We start from the raw sequence: 17,991 nt of genomic DNA, 5'->3' as shown, positions 1-17,991 counted from the left end.
GTAATGACAATCCTCTTTCTAAGAAGATTTTCCGAACCTTGTTTCGGAGCCCAATTGTTACTTTATGAAGTATTAGTCGACGATTGCCAATTTTGGACCGGCAGAAAAGCGGCAGAAACAAGGGGCTCGGATGCTTTAGCGGCGCCATGGTGGATGCAGGAATACGAGCTCGAGGCAGTTGCTTGTGTCTGTCATAACAGAAATTTGAGCGTTCTCGGGTAATGCTCTTGATTTGGATACCCAATAAGGTAATGATCATCTGTATGGCTTGCTGTTCCGGTCCGAAGCGATGGAGGAGCTGGAAGTCTGCGGCTGACACCATGTTCTGCTTAATGTCTCACCTTTAATACCTTGGGAAAGGTCTGAAATACTCTCAGTCCTTGAGTCGCACCAAATGGCAGCTACAAACGAATCCGACATCGCGACAAATGGGTCCAACGGGGAATACAAGGTCATCCCCCTAGAACCCGTAGACCAATGGACACCGATCGACAAGATCCGCACATTCGTCTTCCTAGTCGTCCATGAGATCCTCGACGGAGAAGCAATGCGTGCCGCGCTAGATCGACTCATCAGAAACCACCTACCAATTCTCGGAGCTCGCCTCGATGTTTCCAAAAATAAGGATCTGGCGTATCGCCTACCGAAAACCTTTCCACTCGACTATCGTCTGTTTCAGTGGTCAACTCGCACTGTTGAATCTTCGCTCGCGAAGGCCCAGTTGCTGCCCGACGTGTCACAGGGAGATTGTGATATCTTGCACGGGCCATGCTCTATCCCAGAACTGGAAGGAGTATGGACACCCTCCACATGGCCTACAGAGTGGAAATTTGAGGGTCCCGATATGCCGTTTCTTCTCGTGCATGTCACTAAATTTGCGGACGCCACTGTTGTTGCGCTGAATATACCACATTCGGTCACCGATCAGATGGGCGTTGGGAGTCTGATCACTGCTTGGATGCAGGTTGTCAAGGGTGAGACACCGGCTGAGTTTCTTCAGCTGGAGCCTGGCGCTTTGGATGGTCTGAAGAACCCTTCGGAGGAACTGTTGCGGAAGAAAAATGATTTCCGCGTAATGCGTAAATCGGAGAGATTCAAGGCATTACTGAACCACGTGCCAGAGCTCATCCTCTACCCAAAGGAGGTTCGGTGATTATTGATTTTGCCTGTCAAGCTAGTTGAAAGCCTGCGCGACCGTCATTCACAGACTCTGAAAGCAAAGTACGGAGAAGAGACCCCACCATTGACAAGCGGCGATATCATAACTGCAATTTTGGTGAAATTAGCTTTTCTTGGACGGAAAAGTTCCAGAATTGTGGCCATCTCCTCGGCTGTGAATTGCCGTGGAAGACACCCTGCACTTCCTGCCGACAAGCCGTACCTTCACAACGCGGGAATCTACTCTGTTTTTCACATGCCTAATCCGGATCAAGTACCCCTCGCAGAGCTGGCGTACAAGCACCGTCTTGCGGTGATCGAAGCACTGCGGTTGGAGAATATTGAGAGGAGCTTGGCAGCCAGGAAGGAGATTTTTAAACCGAGGCAGTCGCACCATATCGTTGAGGCGGATCAATTGAGCTATTCATGTACCAATTGGTGTGGTGCGTGGCGCAATATCGACTTCGCTCCAGCCGTGGTATCGAAGGAGGATGCTGATGGATGTGTTACGGCTGCTCCTCTTGTTCTGGGACACTCGCTACAGCGCAGTTTTCCAACGAGATACAATGCACAGATTATGTGCAAGGCAAATGGTGGGTTCTGGTGTGATTTCACCACTTCCACCAAGAGATATCCTTTGGTGGAGAAACTTCTCAAGGCAGATCCTCAGCTGGTCAATTTTTGAGGCTTTATGAGAACTAGCAGAAGCATTAAGCTAGAACACGTCTGCCTTTCCCTGAATATCATATCTGCCTAATTTCTATGTACATTTGGAGCATCCAAGATAGAATGCCAGATCATTATCGAATTCTGAGATGGAGAACTGTTCATGACGGTGTGAGAGCGGTATTCACTTTCATACACGGGACGTTGTCCAATTTTATTAGCCGTAGACATTGCCAGTGCCGGGGGTTTTAGTGACCAATCCGCTTCCCTCGGCTGATCGCTTGCCGCAAGGGAACTAGGATTTCCACCTATACTTTGACCTATGAATTGAGCCTCACTAGGTACACCCCGATCCTCAATATCCTGTGGCGATATTTCTCCTGTTTCAACACCAGGCGCAAATAAGAAAAACTCTCGAAGCCGCCAGATCAATGCACCCCGCTTCTCTCCGTACGCAAGGAAATGCTCAATACTTTCCCAAAGAACGGATGAGCATACGTATCATAGGTGAATCAGCGTCTCAAGAACTGAATGTCATATGTGCACGCATTTAAAATAAACCGAGTATAACTGAACATGATGGCAATTCCAGCCGGGGAAACATTTTCCATCTCAGGGGAGTCTTTGAATATTCGATAATAAACCCCGCCTCAACCGGAGAGACTCCGCGCCCGCGAGCGGAGAAAACCGCACTGGGGTTCAGGGCGGGAAATGCCGCCTGATAAGCACACCTGTACACCCCGCTGATCCTGACTGGGAAAGATCCTCCTATAATTGAACCCCCGCTCTGATCACTCGGTCACTGCGCTGGCGTTAGAGGAGACGAAAGGCACGCTTAGCCGAATTGACTCCCAAAGCAGCTTAGGTGAGAACCTAGGTCGCGTTGAACCAAATGATAACTGACCGAGAATTGGCAATAGTTTCTTTCTGGCAGCCTTAAATATCGGGTCAACGTCGCATCTTTCACTTACTCGGCAATTTATTTTCGAATCCATGCCCACATCAAAATGAAGCCGTCACTTCCATATGACTTCTCCACCCTCTCCATTTGGCATCGCACAACACGATCATTCCCATACCTCCATTCGAATCATCTCGCCGATGTCCCAGCTTCTGCCAAATACCTGATTATCGGTTCTGGTATTTCAGGTGTCTTGACTGCCTGGAATCTCGTTGAGAGCGGGATCAAGGGCGATGATATCTTGATCATTGAGGCTCGAGAAGCTGTTTCGGGCGCCAGTGCAAGGAATGCCGGTCACATTCGACCCGGTAAGAGACCGCCTTCTCACTAAATCCAGAATTGTGTAATTTTTAACACTCTTCTAGATGCTTTCCGTGGTTTCCCCGGCTACACTGCGTTTCATGGACCAGAACAGGCTCGGAAGATCCTGGAGAACGAGAGAGGGGTGTTGGACGATATTAAAGAATTTGTGCATGTCCACAATATCGACTGTGATTTCAATCTGACAACGACCTTTGAGGTTTGCTTTTCCGAAAAATTTGTCACTGAAGCAGCCGACGCCCTAGAAGCATATAAGCGCGCCGGCGGGGATGTGACCCAGGTAAAATTCTACAAAGGCGATGAAGCGAAAGCGAGAACCCGAGTTGCAGGCACGTTATGCGCCTACGAGTGGACTGCTGCATCCAATCATCCAGGCAAATTGGTTCAATGGATTTTGAACGACGCCATCAGCAAAGGTGTCAAACTATGGACCCATTGCCCAGTGACGAAAGTGGTCAAGCACCGGAGCACTGGAGATCAGTTCCGATGGGACGTCCACACTCCCCGTGGAATTGTCGCAACTGAGACCGTCATCCATTGCACAAATGCATACGCAGCCTACCTGGTACCGGAATTAAGCCATTTCATCACACCAAATCGCGCCCAGTCTCACGCGTTCATCCCGCGGCATTCTCTTTCTGGAGAAAACACGTTGAAAAGCACAATGGCTCTCAGATACGACGTTGGAAGTTTCTTCTCTGTGAACCCATTGCGCAATGGTACCATCATATTCGGTGGGACGGGGATCAGGAGTCTTTCTGAGAATCCTGAAGGACCATCTGGGTTCATGAATACCTTTGATGATACCACATATAGTGAGCTGATTGCAGAGAATGCGAAAAGGGAGTTTAATGACCTATCTCGGGAGCCACAAGCCGTTCCCCTACGACACGGTGAAGGTTTAGATCATGTCTGGACCGGAATTATTGGAATGACCCCCGACAGTGTACCTTTGGTCGGTCCCATCGAGGGTCTCGAGGGTCAGTGGATATGTGCTGCCTTCAACGGTCACGGTAAGCCTTGAATAAAATTGAACTTCACCATCTGAGGGCTGACATCTTAATCTTTCTTACAGGGATGGCGGGTATCTTCAGGTGCGCGCCCGGCTTGGTCAAGCTCATCTTTGGCAAACCCTGGCACGATACCGGTCTTCCCGAATGCTTCCAGATTAGTAAAGAGAGAATCGAGAGGTTCAAGGAGCCTACCGAGAGTTCTCTTTAAGGCACCGGCTTACATCGGCAGATTGGCGGCCTGAGCGCAGTCGGCAAGGCCGAGCCCATGTAGTACACGGATCGAACGCCGAAGCTTAAAACTGCCCCGATGATCACGGATAATGACTCATGCTTTTCTGTTTATATTTAGCTGTTCATTTTCCGTTTTCTTTATTCTCAACCTTTTCGGGGTGCCTTGAATACTAGTAACCGCGAAAATAAAGATATGTTCCAGAGAGAATCCAAGCCGATATCCGTCAACCGTCGGAACCTGTCGATCGCAATCACCACACATCGGGGATAGCGCACAAAATTAAAAATTACAGCTAAAGGAAGTCTGTCACTCATACTCTTTAAAGGTCATTATACAACCATGCGGACCGTCATTTCCACCGACTATGTGGTCACAGACCGAGGGGGCGTCATTGAAAACCGACATGGCGTACATGCCGCCGTCGTTGATTCAAGCGGCCGTCTCTTACACACCGTCGGTGATCCCTCACGACTCACACTCGCCCGGTCTGCAGCCAAGCCCGCTCAAGCACTCGCGATTGTTGAAACGGGCGCACTGGAGAAATTCGATCTCGACAATGCAGACCTCGCCTTGATCTGTGCATCTCACAGCAGCGAAGAGCGACACATTTCTCGGGCGCGAAACATCCTCGCTAAAATCGGCGCTCATGAAGAAGAACTCCAGTGTGGTGGACATGTTCCGCTCTCAAAAGATGTGGGCCGCGCTTGGATCAAAGCAGACTTCAACCCGACTGCGATCTGCAGTAACTGTTCTGGCAAGCATGCGGGCATGATTGCTGGAACCAAGGCTCTCGGCGCAGATGTGCAGACTTATCATTTGCCCACGCACCCCATGCAAGTTCGAGTGAGAGAAACTGTTGATCAGGTCTGCGGTCTCGATGAGGGCAATTCGAAATGGGGACTTGATGGGTGCAACCTTCCTGCGCCTGCCTTTCCACTGCATTCTCTGAGTCGCATGTATGCTACTTTTGCTGCCGGGGCAAGCGAAGATGCATCGAGTGGCTCCACAGACTCGAGGGTACGGGCACTTGGTCGAGTCTTTCATGCCATGTCACGTAATTCAGAGTTCGTCGCCGGTGACCAGCGGTTCTGCACAATCCTTATGACGGCATTTGAAGGAATGCTCATAGGCAAACTTGGTGCCGATGGCTGTTACGGGATCGGAGTCCGAGCATCGGCACAGACCAAAAGGCTAGGATCAAATGGTGCGCTAGGCATTGCTGTGAAAATTGAGGATGGAAATATCGACATTCTGTACTCCGCGGTTGCTGAGATCTTGGAGCAGCTCGAAATCGGCGAGCCTCGAATGAGACAGGCTCTTGCTCAGTTCCGCACCCGCGAGATCAAGAATACTGTGGGTGTCGTTACAGGGCATGTCTCACCCCAGTTCATGATCCGGCCTTATCAAAGGTAATCGCTTCGAGATATTTATGGTTTGCAAGTTAAGCCGAGAACGGCACTGTTGCCCGTATCTCACTTTAGAAAGAGAGACTCGGAGACTTGAACTTCAGAACACCATCATCAGTCCATTCGTGATGGGCACTTTTTTGCGTCTTGACTGTAGATCAGCGTCTAATTTAATGATTTTAAAGGTGTAAATGACACAAACTGTCTCAAATCGCTCAGCAAGTGGGGGTTGACAGCCGCGGTCGGCTGCAGTTGCTGGGGGGCTGAATTGATGCAAAGCCTCAATAGAACACTCAGCCAGCCCCCAGAGTGGCCGCCCTCCAATGTGCTAGAACTGCTGCCTTCATAATTACGCTCAAAGCTCGTCTGAGTATGATCATAGTCATAAAAGCTGCGAGTATAGTATCCATGTCGGCATTCACAATCGAAGAGTCTCTTTGCAACATCAAAATCTGACCGAACTACAATTACTCAAACGCTGTGTCTCCGTTGAGCGTCGTTTAGGACCAGAGTCACACTATTTTACGGATATTGACTCTAACGACCGTCCAATGGCGCATGCTGTTCATGATGAGAGTCTCCACGGGGAGCTGAAAGCGTTGGTTGGGACTGGAATGTCATTCCGTGCTGCATTGTAGGCTGCCATTGTCTGCCCGGCACGGCATTTTGGCTTGGATAGTGGTGACGCCTGCGCGAGGAAATTGGATGATGCTGTGCTTCTGGGATCCATATACTTGAAGACGACAAAACGAGCAGAATAAACCTCGGAAGGATTGTCTTGCTTGAAATGTTTCTATGTACGATGGCAGCTGGCAATGGGTTTGTATCATTTGTTGCTCAATTGGAGTGATATTCATGCATTCGAAAAATAATAAAATTAAAGGATACATCATTAAAGCGTGGATGAACAGGTAACTCAACCATCACTAGGTTTAGAACAGGACTCAGAGTCGATTATCCCCGAAATCAAGCTCATCGTCTCACGCAGCGCGGTGGGAGCTGATCAAGCCGGACAGGGGTTTCGCATCAGATGTCCTTGTCACTGCACTGCCAAGCAAGGTGTTATCCTTCTGGGAGCTGGTCTGCCTATCAAGGCTACTCGCAACAGCGCTCTCGGGTGGCTCTCTCTTGACAAGACAGGATGACGTGCGAAGAACTGGGATCCCGTTCTCCCTGATCACATGGCCAACGACCTTATTATCATGCACCAGATCATGCAACGTCAACGTCTTGCCATTGTATCCGATGTTTAAATCCTTCTTGGCCATGGTTGGAGAGAATCGGCTAAGTCGGCAGTCGGGATGATAGACACATTCAATAATAAAATCATTGATGCGCCCATTCGCAAGCAACAGGCCTATGATAACCTTTCCGGTGCCGTGGGCTCTAGACCTTTTTCCTGCTGGGTTGACCCACTCAAAAGGAGTGTCAACATGGTCATATTCGTGGTAATCGATGAATGATGTTCTGTCAGCGCAAATGTGTTGAGAAATGCTCGTGTCAACAATCCATCTGCCAGGGCTCAGTAAAAACGAATACGGGGCACCAAGGTCGATACCGTGCGGCATCACAGATTTGGACGGCTCCTCTGTGACTGAGGCACTTGTGGTACTGACAATGTGACCGGTCAGAAAAGATGCAGCCAGGGCATTGGGTCCATCTTTTGAATTCTGATCTCCCTTCTCCACCTTCGAGCTATCTTCCCTTGTCTCCTTTCCAGTATTTGAGAATGGCTCATAGACCCAAAGATTCAGAGTCGGCTTCCAGTCTCGGGGCCGGCGAACATGGTTGATGTACCAGCAATTTGACGTTTTGTGGCGCAAAACTTCGCAATAAGTACATTCACCGGTTCCAGTCTTCTGTGTTGGCAAATTGCGCCAGGCTTTTGCATATTCATAAGCGTCAACATCTGGGGGCGGCGCTTTTCTTCCTCGATCAGCTGGACGCACTTTCCGCTGAGAAGCTGGCTCAGGTTGCACCACCCGAGGCCGGACTAACCGAGGTTGATCTTTCTGATGATTCTTCGCAATAGCTTTGTTCTCAAGCTTTAATCTGATATCAAAACAGGTTTTTCGAAAATCCGGAAGGGTGAAATCACGCCGTAGATTTCCACCGGTTGGAGATTTTTTCATCTCTCGGACTGCAAAAGCCACGATTTCTTTGTTCTCTTCCGTGTTCAATTTGCTCAGAAGTATACACATAGCCAGGTAGGGTGCGATGTCAACGTGGCTTTCCAAACGAGTGTATTGTGTTTCGAAAACCGCCACAAATTGCCTTGTGGTGGCATGGTCTGAGCGATTCATGGAAAGGAAAGTCGAAATTGTCTCGATGTCCGCGTACGGGCCGTAGTCCCGGAGCACACGTTTTGCGAGGTCCACGAATTCATCGGCAAGTTCGACACGCTTTCCCTGAGCTTTGATGTTCCGGAAGATGGTGTCTGACATATTTCCCGCTAGCCATTGTTGCACTTGTCTCGAATGTTTTAACCATCGTGGTGCATTGGGGTCGTCTCTTCTGGGCCTTGGGATACTGATGTCGATGAGTTTCTCGAGACCACGAGCCCCCAAGATCAGGAAGGCAGAGTTCAGCCACGCGTCAAAATCCCCTTTGTTTTCCAGAAACCTTGCCGTCTTATCCAGTACCATCCCAGTTGTCTCTGGGAGGTCGACAGCCTGGTCCACCGCTTCATTTTCTGGCAACTCGGTCCAGTCGCGGTTGTTGGTGTCTGGTTGGGCATTCGACATGGTGTCCACTTCTGCCTCTGGGCAGGCTGAAACGGGGCCCAGCCCAGGGCAACTGGTTGAGGTGAGTAGATTGACTCCCTTTGTAGCGAGTAAGAAAAAGGTTCCGGGTTAGCACCACGAACTGAAGATACCTATCTTGATCATGAACAAGAATCCGGAAAAGAACGGGTGAATAGAGAAAAATAAGTCGATGAGGGATTGTGAGTAATTTGATGAAACAGGTGGCGAAGGAGGTGGTGAACGAGGTGATGAATGCGCGTGGTTGAGAAAAGAAGGCAGGTTTGTCCTGATCATCTCTCACCCCTCGACTCTCAGTCCGACATCCGGCAGTCTTGAAGATTCAATTGTACACGTATTAATATTTTCTCTATCGCCAATATCATGCAGTCTATCATACAATGGTGTAAAGTCCAAAATCCTATTCCAACTTCCAACGCCGTTCATGCTGATTTTACTGACGCACCAGGACACCGCGATATCGCATCTTGCCGTCGCGAAGTGTCTGCATCGCTTCCTCAATGCCCTCACTATCCATGGAGAACTTCATAGTGGTTGGGACAATCTTCTTCTCAGCAGCAAATTGAACCAGGGTCCGAAGGCTGTGGCGAGAAGCGACGAGAGAACCCTGGATCCGAGCACCCTTCGTGTTCATGGTCAGCATCGGAACCGGCGAGGGCGCAAAGTCCACGGTCAATGGATAGATCGATCCGTGAATGTCCATCAGAGGGAACAGGCTGCAAGCACTTGTCAGCATAGGTTGATTCTGGACAAAAGGCAGCAGGGACTTACGAAGAATAGTCGACGTTGGCGCTGCCACAGAGAAGGAGATGCTTGACCGGCTTGAAGTCAGTCAACTTCTGGCCAGCCTTGAAAACGTGATATTCGGAGGCACCGAAGCTAAAAGCCTCCTCGCGCTTAGCCTCAGAGCTGGAGAAGACAACCACATGGCATCCCATGGCAGCCGCCAGCTTGATAGCCAGATGGCCGAGACCACCGACGCCCATAATGCCCACACGGTCTGTCGATCGGACACCGTATTCAGACAAAACGGTCCAGACGGTTCCACCGGCGCACATCAAAGGCGCAGCATCAGCAGACTCATATCCATCGGGGATAGGAACAACACAGCTGGCATCCCAGACGACACCCTCGCTGAAGGATCCCAAGTCGTGATCGTGGCTACCATATTCCTTCTTGTTCTCACAGTACTGATCCCATCCTATTCAATCCAAGTCAGCCTCATGTTGTTAATTTTCTGAAAAGCTGTTTAAAATACCTGTTAAGCACCTTTCACAGGTTCCACACACATAGTGGGTGTATCCAAACCCAACCCGCTCACCGACCTTCACATTGGTGACATCACGGCCGATCTGACGGATCACACCAACGCCCTCATGCCCCAGGACTTGTCCAGATTTCAGGAAGTGCTCATCTGTACCACAAAGACCGGAGTGAGTGGTCTCAATATAGACCTCGTTGTGTTCCAGAGTGCGGGTAGTCTTATCCGCAATGATCTTTCCATCCTTCGATCCCCGGAAAACTTCGAACGTGATGCTCATTGTGGTAGTATGCTTGGAAAAGATCAAACACCTGAGTTTGGTAGACTTTCTGATGGGAATAGAGCTACGAACAATTGAGAATTTACACTGCCTTTATACAACTTCCGGTCCCACGGCCATACTGCCTATCTCGGAAATCTGTCCTGGAGTTGTGCCGTGTCGTCATTGATGTGCCGGGGCTGATGCCCAGAACAGATTCATCAGGGACATTTTCTTGGCGGGTCGGGACGTCATTAAGGGTTTTCCAGCAAAATCTACACGGGTGGTTTGTGAATAATCTCCGTACCAGCCGGACCAAGGATTTTCTCCTGGCCCACTACGGCCCACCTTCCACCGCCTATCTGACCGCCTGTCTACTTAGACAACAACTGTAGGATCATCAATACATTCGTTATATCTATAGGCGCTGTTCAAATATATCCTGCATAGGGGTTGACGTACCAATATACCTACGACCATAAACCAAGGATTCCCTCTGGTTCCTGCATCCCAGTCGCGGACACCTACTAAAAGTACGCCCTATCTTAGCCATGACCAACGCTTAATTGTGCTAAAATACCGAGAGTATGGCTAGACCTATGCAGCTATCTCACGTCGCTTAGGGATGTTATGGGACAAGGCTCACCATACATGCGCAGTTAGCCAGCAAGCTACACTAAAGCATAAATCAGGTCGAAAGCCAAAGTTATCAGCTACGCCAATTATTTGGCTTCTATCCTATATTAATAGAGGATAGCGCGTCCTTTCACTAATCCCAGGAGACGCGTAGCAAACTAGACATTTATGATATTTTCCGTATATGATAGCCACCCTATTCTTCTAACCTTACTCTAATTAAAAATATATAGAACTGCATGAAAGACTGGATTGCGTCTCGATATAACTATAATGATATTAGGCTACAAATGCTACGCGTCATTATAAATAAAGCATAGGAAGCTGTGCCAGAATGGTATCTACAGATCCTAGTGGAGTCTATGCAAAAGCAGATGCATTGAGGTCATTGAGAGATATGGTTATTCTACAAAATACTAGTTAGAGATGTCAGATTATGTCAGATAAAACCGGCAGAATTAAGTGGCGAAATGGTGGGCCAGGATTTCTCCTTGGTCCGGCTGGTACGGCAACGATAGCCTCGAGCTACAAAATTTCCAGTGTATCCACAAACCAGAAGCCGAGGCATCGGGGCGGATTATTCATGGCGATCGGGCCACACCTGGGGCTGATCGTTGAATTGGGTTCCACCGGAATCAGGCTTTTCGCTGACTGCGGCGCAACTCATTTCTCCGAGACCTGGTTTCTCGGTGACTTCTGCGCATTGGTTCTTGGACGATAAACTCGGCCCGATCGCCGAGAAAATGCGTCGATCTCGGTTGCGTGTCTAGCCAAGCACTTCAACGTGAAATTCCATTACCATCGAGCGGTGCTGAATGAGGGGGAGATCGGTCTTCAATACGTTCCCACCAAGGAGCAGGACGTCAACGATCTCACCAAACCCTTGGGACCTATGTCCGTTGTAGTTCCTTGGGGATCGAAGCCTCGGAGACTCGGAGGTAGAATGCGTGAAAGCGCAGAGGCTCTTTCCACTTTATTTTCCCACGAGCTTCTGAGTGTTTTTACGATTTCAGTATCGCCTTGCCAGTAGATCGACCCTGAGAGTGAATTTTTTGATATGAGGCTGGTGCAGATCGGGAACGAAGCCGCACCAATAAAGAAAACGAGTTTGACGGCCTAACCAGCCGACCCCGTCCACCCACATCCAGGCACACGAAATCGACACCATTACGACGCGAATAGTGGAAATTTTTCGTAATTGTTAGATGAAACTTGCGATTGAATGCCGATACAGTACCAATATCGAAGAAAAGATGTTATTACATTTTAACCCACGGATGGATTCCAATCGAGGATGCAAATTTACAGTCAGCTTATAGCATGACCGATTCCAAAATATATATTTGCATTGCGCACCTGGGCCCTTCAAATGTTTGTAAAATATTCTGATACACTCATTCGAAGCAGATTAGACCTAAAGGCAAGGCTCTTATGATTCATAAGAGCACTATGAAGTTACTATGGACGTTAAAATAGAACGATAATGGAGATCATGGATATTTGGAATTGGGGAGTCCTCAATCATGTCATCATGGTTCATAAAGTTAAAAATGTACGTCTTATATATCGTCGGCCGGATGGTGTAGTTGGTTATCACGTATCGTTAACACCGATAAGGTCCTGGGATCGAGCCCCAGTCTGGTCAAATTTTTTTTCTCTATCTTCCTCAACATTGATTATGAATGACTTTTTGGAGCACAATTCAGACACGGGAGAATTCACTGTGATTCTACATGATGTAAATAGCTAGATTAGGGTTGATGCCCAAGGGTATAAACCATGTAGACTTCCCCGGCTACTCCTTCCCCTTTGTTAAGTACAACCTATTTAATTAGACTCGACAGGATACATCGTTATAATAACACTAGATGTAGTATAACACTAGCGATGTTTGAGAGTCCGCTCCTTAAAATATCCAGAACTTAGTAATAGGTGACGGATCCTGTCGACGACGTGGCTACTCGTTCGCTCACTAACGTTCGTAAATACCATATCGAGACTGCCGGTGAGATTTTACCTCTGCTAATGCAACATGAATGGTTGGTGGAAATCTTAATACCGGAGAACGACTGGCAATCAAGTGCCTATGTAAACCGCTGGTAGAGCAACCTGACGAACATAGCCTGGATTTGGTAGAGGAAATTGGGTCATTTGGACGGCTGGGCTGTTCGTCCGCGTAGTAATCTGCTGGTCTGCCTGCTATCCAGAGCATTGGCAGACGTGTCTTGTTTAGTTCCTTCGGGGCTCTTCCCAACTAGGTTCCGCAGCCACGATTTTTACCAATTATCGCACAGTCGATTCCGGCTATCTAAACAGGTTCACTTAGGTAGATAGTTAGGAAACAAAAGATATTATTTGATGAAAATAGAAGATTTAATTTACAATCCATCATCCTCTCACAGATTGTGGCAACGAAAAGAAAAAGTGAATAGTTATGAAGATGGCCGTGGATTTCGCAAAGTCTGGCTCTCCTTGAACGTCATCGGAAGGTGCTCGAATCTCAAGAATCAGCTGCGACGGCTCAATAAATGGAGAGGGCAGAAAGACACCAAAAGGGGTGGGACCAAGCGAGAAAACACAGAGAGCGAAAGCGAATAAAAGGGACTTATAAGACTGTTGAAGTATCAAGCGTCTCCGTCATTAGGAGGGAGATTCGTCCATCCCATTGGATATTCCAATTGGCTGCACCAATCTGATAGTGCAGCAATATGCGCAAGGAGATATTGACCAGACTTTGACCGTGGATCTTGCAGAGTGATAATCATCTTCCACTTTTCCATGAACTCCTGCCACAAAACAAAACCAAAGGTAAGATCTGGACCATCCATTGTGAGGGGTGATAACGCTGTTATTATCTAGCCAATAAAAATCATTAAAACATCTTTCCAACGGATTTCCTGGGCGTCTTCGACGTGTCTTTTTGTTCATTTTCAATTTCGTTTATGACGATACCTAATCCACCTGCGCTCGAAAATGGCTTGGTTGATTCAAATTGGCTGAGTTATGAAAGAAATAACATAGAGAATACAATTTAGACAACATCGCGGGTAGTCTCCCGATTGAGTTCTTGCACGACCACTTGGGCCCTTTCCAGGATTGCCTCTGTGCCCTCAAATCGAGATCTGAGGGCATCTACCACTGCGGGTGCCTCTTCCGCCTCTGAACGTTGACCTTCGGCTGCAATCACCACATTGAAATCTCTCGCCATACTCTCTACCTCCTCGGTCACTTTTCTCTGCAGATCATCAAAACACTCATTCAGGGCCCCTGTGTATTCTCTGCCAGCTACATTCGAAAACCTGGCAAAGAGCATCGAATGCGTCAGGTAGTCATTCATAATTTTCTTCCGGCGCTGGTCACTTCCTTTCCCTGTATAATTAATCAATAAGCTGATTTGAAATGCAAGCCGGAGTTGAAAGGTTGATTTGACTAACCCCCTTCTAGGTTCATCTGGGTATAAGTAGGTTGCATCAGCCCTGATATGTAAGAGCTGGCATGACCATAAGCCATATCTCGCTTGGTGTTTCTAATGAGCGAGTTAGCACACTGTTTCGATGATACATGCACTGAGATCTGTACTCTGAGATCTGCGTCATCTTCTGCAAAGAATTCAAAATATGTTCTTGGATGCATTTTCTTCTCAATTCCATGGTTCGGTGAAGATTTTCGAGGGCGCATGGTGCAAGATGAATATGCGCTATAAAAAGCCATGAAATGAGCATGCCACCGCAGCCCTTGGTAACGAAGCTTCTTTTCCCAAAAGGAGTGACTTACCACCAATTTCCCCACTCCATCTATCAAATATCGTGCGAGTATCTCTCGCCATGCTTCCTTCTTGTGTATGCAGCCAATTCCTTAAGGTCTCCCAATTGAGAATTAGCTGGTCTCTTGCTGGCTGGAGTAACTCGTCATTCCAACAGCGACCCTGAGGCACAGCATCAGTTGTGTGGTCGCCAAAGTTACGACAAAAGGCAGCATAGGTTTGCGAGGCCAGCTGTAAGCGATGTTAGAGCTGAATTGTACAGTCAGAAAACGGTTTAAGAAAACCTACTCCTAACCATCCCCGGCTAATCTCAATACTTGCGACCGTCCAGCGAGTTTGATTTTGCCCTGAAGTTTTATAAGACCAGGATGCAAATACATCGAATTCAAAAAAAACTCACGAATCATGTTGGTAATATGCTCCTCAAATAGACTGGCTAAGCCCACGCGCGCTTGATGAGCCAGCCCCTGGTTGGAAATGAGTTCCTATTGGCTATCAGAAACTCCAGATCATTCAAGACGCTGGCCATGGCCTAATAGGTCCATCTAGGTCAAAAATACCCGGTTCAAACCATTCTGTGCATTTTCCAGAACTTCTCGAAGCCTAGCGGCGTTTCCACCTGTCACCGAATCTGTTCCGGACAAAGTCCACTGACGTAGAGAGGCTAGCTGTCTTGGCACTTCGATATTCAAGAATACGGATGCTGAGTGCATAAGAGCCTCAGCGGGTACTAAGTGACAGTACCGGCGCAGCTCCCGAATACCCGTAAGATCAACGTATGCCTCTTCTTCGCTCTTTTGGCTGAAGCGGTACTTAGAGTAGAGTGTGTTACTGACACAAAACACCTTGACTTCGGGGTATGTTTTGATGAGATTTTGCGATACCAGGCAATTTCGCTGACTGATGAGAAATTTTGTCAAACTAGCAATTATTTAGTATGCCGATATAGACCGAGCCTAAAATATAAGTGACTTACCTGAGATTCAACTCCTTTTCCTTAGCACTAGTATAAAGTCAGCGAATGGGATTGCCACATCTTGAGACCAAGGACTTACCGTAGCGTCAATAATTGGACTGCCAGTTCCGATTGTCTTGCGGACGACGCTTTCTGTGCCTTGGACTCGGTTGATTCAACCTTTTTTTGGATAGCCTTAATTTCTTTATTCATCCCTTTGACTTGAAGAGCATGCGAACTATCACCACGAGCAGATTCTTCAGCTGAAATATCCTAAGAAGAGAGATTAGTAACCACTCCTCCGCATAAGTGACCTCTACCAATACCTCCGATTTCGTGCAGATAATCCTTTTTGGCTGATTTGGTTTGCATCTTCGCAAAATGTCTCGAACTGACGCGTTTGTACAAGCTCGGGCAATGTCCGCCACAACGAAGACTTCATCACAGCTATGAGAAAGATACCGCTCGGTAGCTCGAATTCTAGCGAAATTTAGATCACTGAAGCCTAGTTTAGGGTTAGTCTAAAGCCTAACTGTATTAAGTGCGGCGATAATATTCTTAGAGCATACCAGGTAGATCAGCGAGCACTAGGCCGTTCTTTAAAATCGGTGATTTGAGATATACCCTGCGAGATTATCAGAAAACGGTTTCTTTATCATGAGAGCTTCACTAACCTGATCAGTTTAATGAATGGCCAAATTGCAGGTTTGCTATTACCAATATTAGTGGCAGTTAGCATGTCGAGAATATCTCTACACTCCTCAATATCACCTGCAATCGCAGAATACCCAAGCGCATCGAGTCCACCTGGTCGCAATACTAGACCAGCAGAGGCCCATCGTTCCAACTGCGCGAGAATATCCGAATGAGCCCCATCATAGTCCTTGGAAAGGTGCTCCTTTGTCAACGCCGGTTGGTTGTTAAACAAAGATTCAAAAGTTTCCCAGGCCCGCACAGCCTCCCCTCGACACTTTTGCTTTTCCTCGTGCGAATGTAGGTCTCGGAAGAATCGATCGACATAAAATTGGCGGAACATTGTAAGAAGTTCGTTCAGGAGCTCTTTCATTTCTTCCGAGGTCATAAACTGTGCTTCAACTGTAAACGGTCCGGTGTGATCTTCATCAACATGTCGAAATTCAGTCACCACGCAGGTACAAGCTGTACCTCCGCTGCTCTGTATATACTTATCAATATACCCGCGTTTTTGACTGGAGAAATAACTAATGAAATGACACATACTGAGAGTGATAGGCTCCGCTGATCAAGCAACGAGTTTATCAAAGAACTTTTCCCTGGTCGAGAATCAGAATCAAAAATGACGCGTAAGGTCGTTGGAATGCCATACCAACACCAGAGTCGCCGATAAAACCCACAGTCCGAGTGTCTGGGTACTTGAACATGCTCATTTTCTTGGTATCCCTATATAAGGCATGTAGATCTGAAGAATGCTCTTCGCTCAGCCGAGAGATTCCCATCATGTCGGCAAGAATGCCCAATTCGCGTTTAACATCCTTCAGGCTATCCTGAAGTCGACTTTTATAAACCGGGGCAGGAGGAAGTTCCTCTTCACGGAGATCGCTAGGTCTGGCGTTGGGCATTTCTTCAATGTCACTACCTTGATCACTGTCTGAGACTTCCTCATTTTCTGTGGCATGCCTTCCGGAAGGGCGAGTATCCTCGCCGATACTCGACTCGGGAAAAGCACCTGGGATTAGCGGAGTTGCTCGGGTTGAAGTAGAAAAGATCGAGCGACTCCTGTCAGCCTGTCGGCCGCCATGAGATGAAGGCCCTGGCGCAGGCCTTGGACTCGGACTCGGGGAAGCATTATGCTGCTGGGCATAAGTGGCAGGAGAGCTACCAGGTCTTGGCGAAATGTTCGATGACCGAGCTTGAGGTGAAAGCATCGAGCCTGGGGAATCGTTGAGGCTCAAGTCTTGGAAGAGAGGAGTCGATCTCGGGGTTTGTGGATTGAGCGTAGAACCTCTTTCGTGACTGACTCGAGATAAAAATGCAGGGGCCAATACCACTTTGGATTGTGATCTAAACGAGAAGTTGAAGTCTGGAGATGGCACTTCCATCATGCGGTGTCTGCCGTGTGGCAGGTATCGAAGAGAGTGGTTCGAGTCTACAGTCAGAAGCGAATCCCCGTGAATATTTATATTAATCCAAATGCCCCGGTATGGTCGACCAGCCACAACTCTGAGTGGATCTGCGGTGGGGCAGTGTATCACGCCATCGTGCTGCGGGTTACGGGTTCCATTAGCGCTGCCTTTCAACTACACTCGTGGCGCCTGCATACGCCAAAGTAGTTCCTCATATTGGACCTTGATCGGCTCGGTCTGAATTTCATCATATGTATACCACCGATCCAGAATGTTGTGCATAAGCTATGGGTTACCTTGAATGAAAAGAGAGATGTAGAAGCTGTGCCAGCCCCATGAATCCTTTTGGCCCCCATGAGCTAGCAGCCTAGCTGCATTCCTACCCCTGTCGCAAAAGAGAGCGAAGTCATGCGCATGATCTGAGCGCCCAATAAATGTTTGGGTCTAGAATAATTTGTCCTTTTGTCATGAAAGGCGCTCTGAGTTCTGTAAAAGC

General features: G+C 48.0%; 7 protein-coding genes across 7 annotated transcripts; 3 read left to right on the top strand and 4 right to left on the bottom strand.

Moving 5' to 3' along the window:
- Nucleotides 1-394: 394 nt before the first annotated feature.
- N7498_004020 (BCL5p) lies at nucleotides 395-1,843 on the top strand (the record flags this gene model as incomplete). Its single annotated transcript, XM_058451082.1, has 2 exons — nucleotides 395-1,144; nucleotides 1,208-1,843. 2 exons carry the CDS (start codon nucleotides 395-397, stop codon nucleotides 1,841-1,843), a joined length of 1,386 nt encoding a protein of 461 aa, XP_058310544.1.
- Nucleotides 1,844-2,831: 988 nt separating this feature from the next.
- N7498_004019 (NAD(P)/FAD-dependent oxidoreductase) lies at nucleotides 2,832-4,327 on the top strand (the record flags this gene model as incomplete). Its single annotated transcript, XM_058451081.1, has 3 exons — nucleotides 2,832-3,093; nucleotides 3,151-4,119; nucleotides 4,182-4,327. 3 exons carry the CDS (start codon nucleotides 2,832-2,834, stop codon nucleotides 4,325-4,327), a joined length of 1,377 nt encoding a protein of 458 aa, XP_058310543.1.
- Nucleotides 4,328-4,690: 363 nt separating this feature from the next.
- N7498_004018 (asparaginase) lies at nucleotides 4,691-5,764 on the top strand (the record flags this gene model as incomplete). Its single annotated transcript, XM_058451080.1, has 1 exon — nucleotides 4,691-5,764. The coding sequence occupies one exon, from the start codon at nucleotides 4,691-4,693 to the stop codon at nucleotides 5,762-5,764; it is 1,074 nt and encodes a 357-aa protein (XP_058310542.1).
- A 973-nt stretch (nucleotides 5,765-6,737) lies between these two features.
- N7498_004017 (uncharacterized protein) lies at nucleotides 6,738-8,501 on the bottom strand (the record flags this gene model as incomplete). The annotated part of the gene is made up of 1 exon (XM_058451079.1): nucleotides 6,738-8,501. The coding sequence occupies one exon, from the start codon at nucleotides 8,499-8,501 to the stop codon at nucleotides 6,738-6,740; it is 1,764 nt and encodes a 587-aa protein (XP_058310541.1).
- A 451-nt stretch (nucleotides 8,502-8,952) lies between these two features.
- Nucleotides 8,953-10,060, bottom strand: N7498_004016 (NAD(P)-dependent alcohol dehydrogenase; the record flags this gene model as incomplete). The annotated part of the gene is made up of 3 exons (XM_058451078.1): nucleotides 8,953-9,235; nucleotides 9,291-9,720; nucleotides 9,778-10,060. 3 exons carry the CDS (start codon nucleotides 10,058-10,060, stop codon nucleotides 8,953-8,955), a joined length of 996 nt encoding a protein of 331 aa, XP_058310540.1.
- Nucleotides 10,061-13,299: 3,239 nt separating this feature from the next.
- On the bottom strand, nucleotides 13,300-13,503 carry N7498_004015 (uncharacterized protein; the record flags this gene model as incomplete). The annotated part of the gene is made up of 1 exon (XM_058451077.1): nucleotides 13,300-13,503. One exon carries the CDS (start codon nucleotides 13,501-13,503, stop codon nucleotides 13,300-13,302), a length of 204 nt encoding a protein of 67 aa, XP_058310539.1.
- A 203-nt stretch (nucleotides 13,504-13,706) lies between these two features.
- Nucleotides 13,707-17,474, bottom strand: N7498_004014 (uncharacterized protein; the record flags this gene model as incomplete). Its single annotated transcript, XM_058451076.1, has 12 exons — nucleotides 13,707-14,125; nucleotides 14,450-14,669; nucleotides 14,727-14,785; nucleotides 14,839-14,923; nucleotides 14,999-15,359; nucleotides 15,415-15,441; nucleotides 15,494-15,666; nucleotides 15,714-15,898; nucleotides 15,963-16,018; nucleotides 16,068-16,567; nucleotides 16,633-16,685; nucleotides 16,739-17,474. The coding sequence occupies 12 exons, from the start codon at nucleotides 17,472-17,474 to the stop codon at nucleotides 13,707-13,709; spliced, it is 2,874 nt and encodes a 957-aa protein (XP_058310538.1).
- Between the last annotated feature and the right edge of the window lie 517 nt (nucleotides 17,475-17,991).

Source organism: Penicillium cinerascens, assembly GCF_028974065.1.
Source record: "Penicillium cinerascens strain IBT 15544 chromosome Unknown contig_24_segment0_segment0, whole genome shotgun sequence".
In the NCBI taxonomy this organism is placed as follows: Eukaryota; Fungi; Ascomycota; class Eurotiomycetes; order Eurotiales; family Aspergillaceae; genus Penicillium; species Penicillium cinerascens.
This window is presented reverse-complemented; position numbering and strand designations above follow the sequence as displayed.